Below are 12,152 nucleotides of genomic sequence, written 5' to 3' on the forward strand. Positions count from 1 at the left end.
GCCACATGGATGGACCCAGAGATGATCACACTAAGTGAAGTAAATCAGACAGAGAAGGGCAAATATCATATGATATCACTTATATGTAGAATCTTAAAAGAATGATACAAATGAACTTATTTACAAAACAGAAACAGGCTCACAGACATCGAAAACAAATTCATGGTTACCATAGGGAAAGGGGGTGAGAGAAGGGTAAATTATGAGTTTGGGATCAGCAGATACACACTACTATACATACAATAGATAAACAACAAGGAAGCGCTGCATAGCGCAGGGAACTATATTCAGTATCTTGTAATAACCTATGATGGAAAAGAATCTGAAAAAAGTATATGTGTGTGTGTGTGTGTGTGTGTATTCTGGTGCACAGTCACTTTGCTGTACACCAGAAACTAACACAACATTGTAAATCGACTGTATTTCCATTTTTAAACAGGGTGGGGATGGAGAGGAACATGCATCTACCCCTTACTCCCCTGGACCTTGAAAAGCATCCACCTCTCACCAGGTACATCCACAACCCCCTGCCGAGTTCAGCTGTACAACCCCAGCCCCCAGCATCCTCACTCAGAGCATCTAACTCAGACACCCTGTGAATATTCATATGCTGCTCTTCAGGGGGCAATCTTTTGTGCTAAGTTTGTCTAAAGAAGGAAGCTAAAGCCGCAGCTGGTGCTCTGGGACCACACAGAGGGGTAGGCTGGGGAGGGAGGAGGGAGCGGGTTTCAGGATGGGGGGAAATGTGTGTGTACCTATTGCCATTTATGTTGATAAGTGGCAGAAACCCTCAAAGTACTGTAAAGTAATTGTCCTCCAATTAAAATAAATAAATTAATTGTTTTTAAAAAAGAATGCAATCTTCCAAAAGATGGCATTGCTTTTAAGATTATACCATGGGAGCTGGATAAATTTCTTGGCAACCTTGAGTATAAATCTAGTTGGAGCCTCAATGTGAAGTCTGAAAAACAGACAGACGGAACAGTCGGCCGGAGAGCCCGAGTAACAGGATCAACTATTCCCTGGAAGGGGAAAAAAGGCCAGAAAGGCATCTCTGTTTATTTTCACAGAATGTGGAGAATAAGCGTCTCCATGAGATCAAACCAGCTCCAGATGGGAGTCGCTAGGTGTTTAAAGTCAATGTCCCAATGTCCTAATGGCCCTGCTTCGGTATGCTCCTCCCTTTGCATCTCAAAATTACAATTTCATCTGTTCATTCTGCTTCATCTACGAACTTCAAACTCTTCTTCTAATCTAAATCAGAACACAAAAGTACAGGACTCCTTCACTTCCTGCTTGGCCCACTTCTCTATGGGCTCATTCAAAACCAATACCTGAAGGCAGTCTTGGAATAACCTATAATCAGGGAGTCTGCCTTTTCTGTGTCTGGAGAAGGCAATGGCACCCCACTCCAGTACTCTTGCCTGGAAAATCCCATGGATGGAGGAGCCTGGTGGGCTGCTGTCTATGGGGTCGCACAGAGTCAGACACGACTGAGCGACTTCACTTTCACTTTTCACCCTCATGCATTGGAGAAGGAAATGGCAACCCACTCCAGTGTTCTTGCCTGGAGAATCCCAGGGATGGGGGAGCCTGATGAGCTGCCGTCTATGGGGTCACACAGAGTCGGACACGACTGAAGCGACTTAGCAGCAGTAGCAGCAGCAGCCTTTTCTGTGAGAGGCCACGCCCACCTTAGTCCAGCTCTGAACTCATCAAGCTGTCAACTCGCCCACTTCCCTGGGACTAATCACAGTCAAGTCTCCTCTGCCCTCGCCAGCCCTCAGGGGATCTCAAAGCCTTTTAGGGGGTTGGTACCTTCAACTCTAAGATTAGGCTTAGAGCACAGGCCTGAATGGGGTACTGATTCTATCAAAGAAATTGACAGAAAGAAGTCAGCTGTGAAAATGATACACCTTTGGTACTGGTTTTGTGTCTAAGTCGTGTCTGCCTCTTTGTGACCCCATGGACTGTAGGTCCGCCAGGCTCCTCTGCCCATGGGATTTCCCAGGCAAGGATACAGGAGTGGGTTGTCATTTCCTTCTCCAGGGGATCTTCCTGACCCAGGGGTGGAACCCATGTCTCCTGCACTGCAGGCGTATTCTTTACCACTGAGCCACCAGGGAAGCCCTATGATACACTTTTAGTCTTCATCTAAAAGTCACAACTCCGTGGCTTTCCATTTGACTAAAACAAGTGAAAACTTCCCTTCCTCCCTCATTTACTTCTTTATATTGAAGTAGTGGTTGGTTCACAATGTTGTGTTGGTTTCTGGTGCATGGCAAAGAATTGGTATATATGTGTGTATGCACATTCTTCTTCATATTCCTTTCTATTATAGTTTATTACCGGATATTGAATACAGCTTTCCTGAGCTATCAGTAGAAGCTTGTTGATCATCTATTTTATGCACAGCCCTTTGCCTCTGCTAACCCCAAGCTCCTCGTTTATCCCTCCCTTACCCCCTTGTCCCTTTGGTAATCTTACAAGTCTGTTCTCTATGTCTGTGAGTCTGCTTCTGTTTTGTAAATAGGTTCTGCTGCTGCTGCTGCTAAGTCGCTTCAGTCGTGTCCGACTCTGTGCGACCCCATAGACGGCAGCCCACCAGGCTCCCCTGTCCCTGGGATTCTCCAGGCAAGAGCACTGGAGTGGGTTACCATTTCCTTCTCTAATGCATGAAAGTGAAAAGTGAAAGTGAAGTCGCTCAGTCGTGTCCGACTCTTCGCGACATCATGGACTGCAGCCTACCAGGCTCCTCCGTCCATGGGATTTTCCAGGCAAGAGTACTGGAGTGGGGTCCCATGGCCTTCTCTGAAATAGGTTCATTTGTATCATATTTTAGAGTCCACAAAGAAGTGATATCATATGGTATTTGTCTTTGTCTGACTGACTTCACTTCGTATGATCATCTCTAGATCCAGCCACCCTTCCTTGTTTATTTAAAAACGACAAAATATTAAAAGAAACCAATTCTGTCGGGGGTCGCTTTGCTGCTCTCATACCATGCCTTCATGAGCCTTTCTTAGAAACATGGTCATGAGTGCCACGTGCCAAACTGTCCTGCTGTTGGTACACGTGACCTCTCCATCGCATCAGAGAACGAGAGCCAAAGCTGAGTGGATCCCTCTTGAGCCCGGTTCCCCTTGGCCCAGGGGTTCCTGTCAGGAGGGAGCAGGCATCCTCAGGTTGCTGCCCTGTGACAGGCAGGAAGAACATCTAAACTCTCTTACAATCTTGTCAAAAAAGAAAAAACAAAACACCCACACGGTGGGGGAACAATTTCCCCCACCGTGTGGGTGGCGGGGCCCCTGAGCTGTTATCTGCAAAGGGCACTTCTGGGGGTTACCCAGCTGTCACCACTGTGTGGATTCCACCCGAAAAACCTCAAGCCGAACAGTGGGGAATGAACAGCAAGACAATTTTCCACTCTGTGAAAATGACATGACTTTACACAAATAAACGAAAATGCCCAATAAATGAAATGAGTGCAGGATTTGCCGTCAAAGGCACGGGGGGTCACGGCTGATGCTCTTCCTTGCTCGGGACATCTATACGGTAGGAATATGAGGGTGTCACTTTCCACCATCCCAGCTCCTCAGTCTTCTATCCTACACCACATCTCACACACACACACACACACACGCTCGCACTCCTCTACCACACATACAGGTCTAGAGTAACAGGTGTAGCAGGAGTTTGAACGATGCCTGGGGCAGAAGTGGGGATGGTTGGGGTGTGCGTGTATTAGTGTAGAGCTGGGGGTAGGGTTGAGGGGTCCTAACTCTGAACACCGTGCGTGGTATTAATAAGACATATTTGAGAGCCGAGGCACCAGTGCAGATGCATGGAAACAAAACCAGCATCCTTTGAGCCTCAAGCCCCTTTCTTGCCACACAAGAGCCCCTCTGGCTCCAGGCAGCTCTGCCCCCATGCGTCTGCAGCAGCCTAAGAGGTTCTGCCTGCTCACAGGGTTATCGGATCTTAGCAGGCCCTTTCCCTCCCACACTCAAATCCTTTACAGTCCCCTAGCCTGTTCCTCTTCACACTGAGAAATGTCCTCCCAAAAGTAGCCTCTTGGAACCATGCCTCCTCTCTGCCCTCTATCTCACCTCCATCCACGGAGGCTGTCTGCCAGGGTTTCTCTTCCACCTCGCTTGGCCCTGGCTCTCCTGTTGTGTTTGTGTGTGACCAGCCTCTCAGTCGTGTCCAGCTCTTTGGGACCCCAAGGACTGTAGCCTGCCAGGCTCCTCTGTCCATGGAATTTTTCAGGCAAGAATACTGGAGTCAGTTGCCATTTCCCACTCCAGGGAGATCTTCTTGACCCAGGGATCGAACCCATGTCTCCTGCGTTGGCAGGTGGCTTCTTTACCACTGAGCCACGTGGGAAGCCCCCATATGGCTCTCCTGTTAGAATTCTGGAAAGAGACTGGGTGATTAGAACCTAAAGTCCCAAATCTTGTTTCCCAAAATATCCCTATCCACACAAGAAAGACCAAGGAAAACCTCAATTCTGTCATCTGGGTTCTGGGCAAATGCAACAAGAGAAATGGAAATCATTTCTCAATAGCAACTATGAGCTCTTGAAGTGACCAAGAACTGTACAGACACAAGCTACAACCCCATGAATATATGTGTACATATAGCTGGATCACTTTGCTGTAGTCTGGAAACCAACATGACATTGTCAAACTATAAAATAAAATAAAAATTAAATTGAAAATAAGATAAACTACAAGGATATATTATACAACACAAGGAATATAGCCAATATTTTATAATAACTATATGTGGAGTATAACCTTTAAAAATTATGAATCACTATTTTGTACACCTGTAACTTACATAATATTGTACCGCAACTACACTTCAATTAAAAAGATTTTTAAAAATGTAAAAAAAATTAAAATTAAAAAAGTAATAAACAGGAAAACAGTATAGCAGCTCTTAAACAGTCTAAAAATAAAATTACCAAAGGACCCACCATGCAAAAGAATAGAAAGCAAAGTTTCAAAGAGATATTTGTACTCCCATACAAAAAAGTGAATTTATTTGCAAAACAGAAATAGACTCAAACATAGAAAACAAACTTATGGTTACCAAAGCAGGGGAGGGATAAATTAAGAATGTGGCATTGGCAGATACAAACTACTGTACATTAAATCGATAGCCAGCAAGGTCCTCCTATATAGCACAAGGGGGTATACTCAGTATAATAACCTACAGTGGAAAAGAATCTGAAAAAGAAATATATAAACATATGTATATATAACTGAGGCAATTTGCTGTACACTTGAAACATTGTAAATTAACCACACTTCAGTAAGTAAATAGATATATAAATAAAATGGCAAAATCTATCTTAGAGATAATTTACACACATTAAAAAAGTGATCAACAAAAGGATAGAAGTTTCAAGTACTCTAAATAAGATAGTGGGATTTTTAAAGAAAGGATTCAACCAGAAACCCACTCCCTTCATCACCCTGCACCTCCAGAGGACAGAGGTGGGTAACAGAGCCAGGTGGCTGGAGGAGCAGAAGAGACATCACCAGGCAACATGGTGACGTGTGTGCATCTGGGAGGGAAGGCTGGTCCCTTCTGCGCCCACTGGCCCCAGAGACAGGACAGAGGCAACGGGACAAGATGCAGGTTGTGCAGCCTTGACCTCCAACCCCATGAAGATGTGACAGGGAAGAGCAAATCTGACTCCATACTGGATCTGTTTCTTTAACTTTTGTATCCCGCTGCTTTTGCTACAAGTTAATCATTAAGAGAATGTTGCTTATAGCTTTAAATATACAGGGTAGCCCAGCTTTTAAGGCTCTGACCTTTAAAGGTATAACACTTTTCCATTCCTGTAGAGATAAAAAGTTGCAGAACGGAGAATAACCATTTGTCTTGTTGGAGGTTTATAGGAACATTATGCCCTGACCTACATGGACAGCTGCAAGAACAAAGGATTCCAGCACCAAGGGGTTTGTAAAAACCAGCCGCCACCACCCTCCAGCCCTGGGCTCCTCTTAAAGACTGAATTCTAACCAGGGTAAACGATTCTTTGGGACACCAGTCCACCATCTTGGAAGTCTGCTGACTTTCTGAATAAAGTCACTGTTCCATGCCCCACAACTGGTCTCAATTGACTGGCCTGTCATGTGAGTAGCAATAGGGATGTGCTTATTGCCTCTCCGTTGGGCTGTGTCTTAATTAATTCAGCATCTTAATACATTTTGATGCGTGCAAAGGGGAAAGGTTAATACAAGTATAAGAAATAAACGTTTTTGATAAACGTGATGCAAGCTGAGACAAAGGCAGAAATCACAAAACAAAACAAAAAGAGGGACTTCGATTCATTATCAGATGGACCCAAGGCAGGAGTCGGAGAGCTCTGCATTGAGGGGGCAAGGACTTCATTAACAAGCCCTCACCTGGCTTTCTGGCCTCATCTCTCACGCAGGATACCCCTGTCTCCAGTTCTCACCCTCAGTTTAGAGTTCACTACCAGAAGTGACCTCTGTATCCCAGCCCTAGCGTGTTACATTTTTGGTTTTGAAAGAAATGACCTATCTACCACCACTTTTACATAAAAATCTTACTCCTCCAAATAGTGATCAACTCTCACCAATCAGCAACTAGATCAATTTGATCACACTGCTGTGCTACTGACATTGTGGGTAGAGCAGCCAACAAAATTCAGCTTAGAAACATGCAGACTCAAGCCAACCAAAAGCTATGAATCAAGAAGGATACTCTAAAAGAAGATGTAACTTTACCTACCTGTGGCTATAGCGAATGGCTATCGTCAGCCCAAGCTGCAATTAAAAAAAGAGAGGAATACATATTAAATAATACCAAGCATACGCTGAATTCACAAGAAAACTAACTTGACATAGCCAATTTTTAAAACATTTCTTAAAACACCCTCCTCCTAATGCTTCATAATAACATGCTTTTGTTGCTGCTGTTTTTGAATAATTTTATTTTTTCCAATCTTGTATTAACTTTAACTTTCCATAGCACCTTGGCAATGTTGAAAACAAAAATACAAATACAAGCATGTACTCATTTTAAGATAATACGCATGAGCATTCGTCACATCATTAGGAGGGGGCGGTTCTGACAAGAACAAACACACGCAATGAACAAGAGAAACCAGATAACGACGTCTGACTCCCAAGCCCAAACATTTAAGAGCTGTCACTCAAGGGACATATGAATCAGGAAAAAAACAGAAAACAAAACTCAGTAATGATGTGGACTGCTTCTTAATCAGTGTTTTGTGCTACAAAACTGATAATAAAACAATTTTATTTTATAGACAGCCCATTGATATCTCACTTGTACTTTTGTTATTTTTAATAACACATTTTAATGATTGATCTTTACTTTCAATTTAGTTATTAAAAGAATCATTGTATTTTGAAAGGGTCTTAAGGAGGCTACAACATTCCATTGTGGATTAGACAGAAGGTGTCTCTTATCAGGAAAGACTTCTTCCCCACCCCCTCCTTTTTAAAAAATGTTTTAATGTTTATCTTTTATTTTCTGCGAGGTGTAATTGACAAGTAAAAGTGTATCTATGTAAAGTGATGACTTTAAATATATATATATATATACATTGCAAAATGGTTACTGTACATATCATTTTAATTAACATATTCATTTCCTCACAGTTACTTTTTATTTCTTTTTTCGGTGAAAACACTTAATATCTGCTCTCTTAGCCACTTTCAACTGTACAATAGAGTATTGTTAACTACAGTCACCCCACTGTACATGAGATGCTCAGAACTTACTCGTCTTAGAACTGTAAGTCGGTCCCCTTTGACCAGCACTTTCCACTCACCCCCACCCTGCAGCCTCTGGCAACCACCATTCTACTGTCTGTTTCCAAGAGCAAAACAGGGTTCTTTCAGCTCTGAGACAAAGCCATGAAAGGACGGGATGGCAGAGTACAGCTGATTCTGAGGTTCACATTAGGAAAGCATGGCCAAGCCTGGGTCCTGGAAGGTTCCCCCGGCTGCCCCCACTCCGGGGGGTGATACCTGGGCCAGGGCCTCCCTGGGGAGGGGATCGGCACAGACTTCACACCAAGCCTGTCAGTTCAAGGTCAGCAAGGCAGCTCTGAAGACCGCAAGGAAATTGCACCTGTGATATACACGTGACATCAAGAGAAAGTGTGCATGATGCCGGGCACGACCACAAGCGGAGACTCAAGGTGACACGGTGATTTCCTCCCTGCCTTGTGGGGGTGCCAGGGAAACCTCTCAAGCACCACCAGGGGTCGAACCGTACAGCGTGGGCCTCAACCAGTTCACAGCAAGGGATTTCAACTCTCAGAGCCTCAGTGTTCACAACTGCAAAATGGGCCACTTAACAATGTTGTCACCAGGTTAACATAAGGACAAAGCAGCTTTTCTGTGTGTTTCTCTCTGGATATATGCCCACGCATGTGCCTACTGACAGATGGGGTGGTGTGTATGCTTGGTTGCTGAGTCGTGTTTGACTCTTTGCGACCCCCTGGACTGTAGCCCGCCAGGCTCTTCCATGGGATTTTTCAGGCAAGAATACTGGAGTGGGTTGCCATTTCCTTCTCCAGGAGATCTTCCTGACCCAGGGATCGAACTCTGATTTTCTGTATTGTAGGCAGACTCTTTACTGTCTGAGCAACCAGGGATGGATGGGGAAAACTCTATAAATAAGCAATACCACTATTTATAGGCAATACTCCCTGGGTGAAAATGTCATCACATTTCAAAATTTAATTTTGAAGTTTTTTTTTAAACTTTAAGTTTTGCAACCTTGTATTTCATCATGGCTTCCCAGGTGGCCCTAGTGATAAAGAATCTGCCTGCCAATGCAGGAGCCACAAAAGATGCAGGTTTGATCCCTGGGTCAGGAAGATCCCCTGAGAAGGAAATAGCAACCCACTCCAGTATTCTTGCCTGGAAAATCCCACAGACAGAGAAGCCTGGCGGGCTACAGTCCATGCATGGGATTGCAAAGAGTCGGACATGACAGCATCTGAGCATTCCCATTCCATCATGTAAAATACTCAGTGCTCAGCCCTAATCATGCCTATGGAAGTCTCATTCACCCACTTACAGCTGAATTACTACATGACTAAGAATCCCAGTGGCAGTTAAAAACCAAAGCACCAGCTATAACATCATTTCTGGCAAAAAAAAAAAAAAAAAAAAAAGTCTGCCTAAGTTAGACCTTACATCCCCAAACACATCACTGACAGTCCCCTTGATGTCAGCTCTCACAGAAGTAGGGGTGGGGCGGTGACTTTTGGGGGTGCTCTCTTGGGTGCTACAAGATGACATGAGGGTACCTGGGGCAGTGGGAGGGTGGATGGGGTGGGCACGAGCCAAGAAGAGGAAGAGTTAGGAGAAATCTTAGGGCTACGAAAGCCCAGTGCTCTAACCAGCTCTGGTTACTGCAGAATCCCCTAGCTACTCTGGGAATGGCTCAGCTCCAGAATCGTTCAGCTAGGCATTATCACTGATAGCCCTGGAAATAGGGAACCAGTGACAGTGAGGCTTCATGTTACCAAAAGCGTATCTAAAAGGGAAGACGTAACATATTGAGTTCACACACCCCTCACCTGAATGGACTCAATTGTCTATCTCACCTCAGCCAGGAGGGCACCTTCTTTGAGATTTTAACAAACAGACGAGGAAGACGCCTGAGGGACCATTAAGAATTTAAAGAACAAGGAAGAACGTATTGGGGGAACAAAATACAAGTAGAAACTGCAGCCCCCAAAAGGTTAGGATGAGCCAGTTACCAACTTCACATGCTGGGTAGCTTCACATTTCCTGGGGTGAAAAAGTTCTGGCTTCCAGTTAGGCTAATGATGAGCCAATGTGACTGCCTGAATATTTTGATAAGCTTTGGAGTACTGTTTAATTGGTAGCTTTTCCACAGTTAAAAGATAAGCCCTATCTAGAGTAGGGAGAGGAAATAGGACTGGGGAGGGACAAGAATAAAAAAGAAGCAGAAAAAGTTCTTACATGACAGCTGTGCTGGTTAAAAGGGGCTGGGAGATAAATCCTTCATGGCAGTGAATTTCGATTTATCGTTTTTATTAGTCTTTTCCTGGCTTCTGAATCGAATATGGTTTACAGTCTTTTTTTTATAAATATACTTTTTAAATGTTATTTTATTGAAGGACAGTTGATTTCCAACGTTAAGTTCTGCTGTACAGCAGAGTGATTCAGTTATATGTGAATACATTCTCTTCTTTTTGGCCATGCCACCCAGCATGCAAGATCTTAGTTCCCCAACCAGGGTTCAGACCCTTCCCCCTCTGCACTGGAAACATGGAGTCCTAACCACTGGACTACCAGGGAAGTCCCTACAGCCATTTCAAAGAACACTTTTGTTAAGAAAGAAACAGAGAATCTTGGAATCATACAGACCAGCCACAGAATCCCGCAGGTCTTTGAAAATGCGCACAGGGGCTCCTCTGGGGCCCAGCAGCAAAGACTCCTGCTCCCAGTGCAGGGGGCCCAGCTTGATCCCTGGCCAGGGAACCTGATCCCACAGGCTGCAATTAAGCCCAGCATAACCAAATAAATAAGTATTTTTAAAAAGATGCACTAGGAAATAGGATGACTGGAATCTGTATGAAGGTCCCAGAGCTACTGATGGGGGTGGATGAGCACAGGCCACTGCACAGTCCTTCTGGAAACCTGCATTAAATGCCACATAGAATGCACCGTATCTGATTAGGCAGTCCTGAGAAGGTGCTGGAACAGTGTAGAAAGTTCTGTGGGCCTTGCCATGAAACCCCTATATGGAGCAGGCAAACAAGGCCAGTGAGCTGTGTAAAGTCAAAGTTAAATTGTTAATTGCTCAATCGTGTCTGACTCTTTGTGACACTATGGACTATAGCCCGCCAGGCTCCTCCATCCATGGGATCCTCCAGGCAAGAATACTGGAGTGGTAGCCATTCTTTTCTCCAGGGGACCTTTCTGACCCAGGGATTGAACCTGAGTCTCCTCCATTGGCAGGCAGGTTCTTTACCACTGAGCCACCTGGGAAGCCTAATATTTGCATACACCAGTATATATACACACAGACACACATTTCTACAGCTGTGCACATGCCCTCACACACACACACAGACACTCTGGCATCTGGAGAGGCCCCTAGAGCCTCTGAGACAAAGGGAAGCTCAGACAATTGATCCTTTTGTGGCTGATCTCAGCAGGGGCCGTGGGGTTGGAGGAGAGGGAGGCCCCGGGGTCAGTCCCCTGACCCAGCCCCGCCTGGGCTGAGGCTCCGGGACACAGAGGTCATCGGAGTTCTGTGCAGCCCCCTGCCCTGGAGAACACCCTCCTCCTCAGGACATAGTGTGGGTATTACCAGCAAGCACCTAACAAACTCCCATTCAGAGTACTTCTTTCCTGGTGGTTTAGTCCCTCAGTCATGTCTGACTCTTTGCGACCCCATGGACTGTAGTCTGCCAGACTCCTCTGTCCATGGAATTCTCCAGGCAAGAACACTGGAGTGGGTTGCCATTTCCTTCTCCAGTACTTCTTTCGAGATTTCCACAATTTGCTAATACCAAAATTCAATCACCTTTCAATGGCCAGGAAAGAGTCATTTAACTTTCCCCCCCACCAGATCTCCACCAACAACAAAAACCTTTTTCCTGCTGCTTCAGCCCCCAAAACACTCCTTTTTTGGAACAACTGAGCCAGGCAGCTGTTTTGTATCAAGTCCAGGGGTTTTCTATATGACCCAGGGAGCTCAGACAACTGGCAGGCCTTCCTGCATTAAGGGGTAATCTGAGAATAATTTGCCATAAAACACCCAGAAGTGCCCCAGCTGTAGCCAAATATGCCCTAGAAAGCACCACTTGCACTGCACGGACTTTACAAAATAATCATAATTTTAGAACACACATTTTTTTTAATCCATTTTTGGAAACTATTTTAAAGGAAAGAAGTAACCGGCACCATCTGAGAAGAAGGCCACAGGGAACTTCCCTTACAGGTACACAGACTGTCCCCAAGCACCTCTTCTCAGCAGCTCAGTCAGTGAAGAATCTGCCTGCAGCGCAGGAGATCTGGTTCAATTCCTGGGTTGGGAGGATGCCCTGGAGAAGGCAATGGCAGCCCACTCCAGGACTCTTGCCTGGA

At 45.0% G+C, this 12,152-nt stretch overlaps 1 protein-coding gene across 4 annotated transcripts in view; it reads right to left on the reverse strand.

The window, feature by feature from the left end:
• ACOXL (acyl-CoA oxidase like) overlaps positions 1 to 12,152 on the reverse strand; it is a 330,642-nt gene that overhangs the window by 228,464 nt on the left and 90,026 nt on the right. For all 4 annotated transcript variants that reach the window (XM_061431434.1, XM_061431436.1, XM_061431435.1 and 1 more), the window contains exon 10: positions 6,775 to 6,809. In XM_061431434.1, the coding sequence (XP_061287418.1) occupies positions 6,775 to 6,809 (35 nt within the window). The remainder of the gene's footprint in view (positions 1 to 6,774; positions 6,810 to 12,152) is intronic.

This window comes from Bos javanicus, chromosome 11 (assembly GCF_032452875.1).
Source record: "Bos javanicus breed banteng chromosome 11, ARS-OSU_banteng_1.0, whole genome shotgun sequence".
Lineage (NCBI taxonomy): Eukaryota > Metazoa > Chordata > Mammalia > Artiodactyla > Bovidae > Bos > Bos javanicus.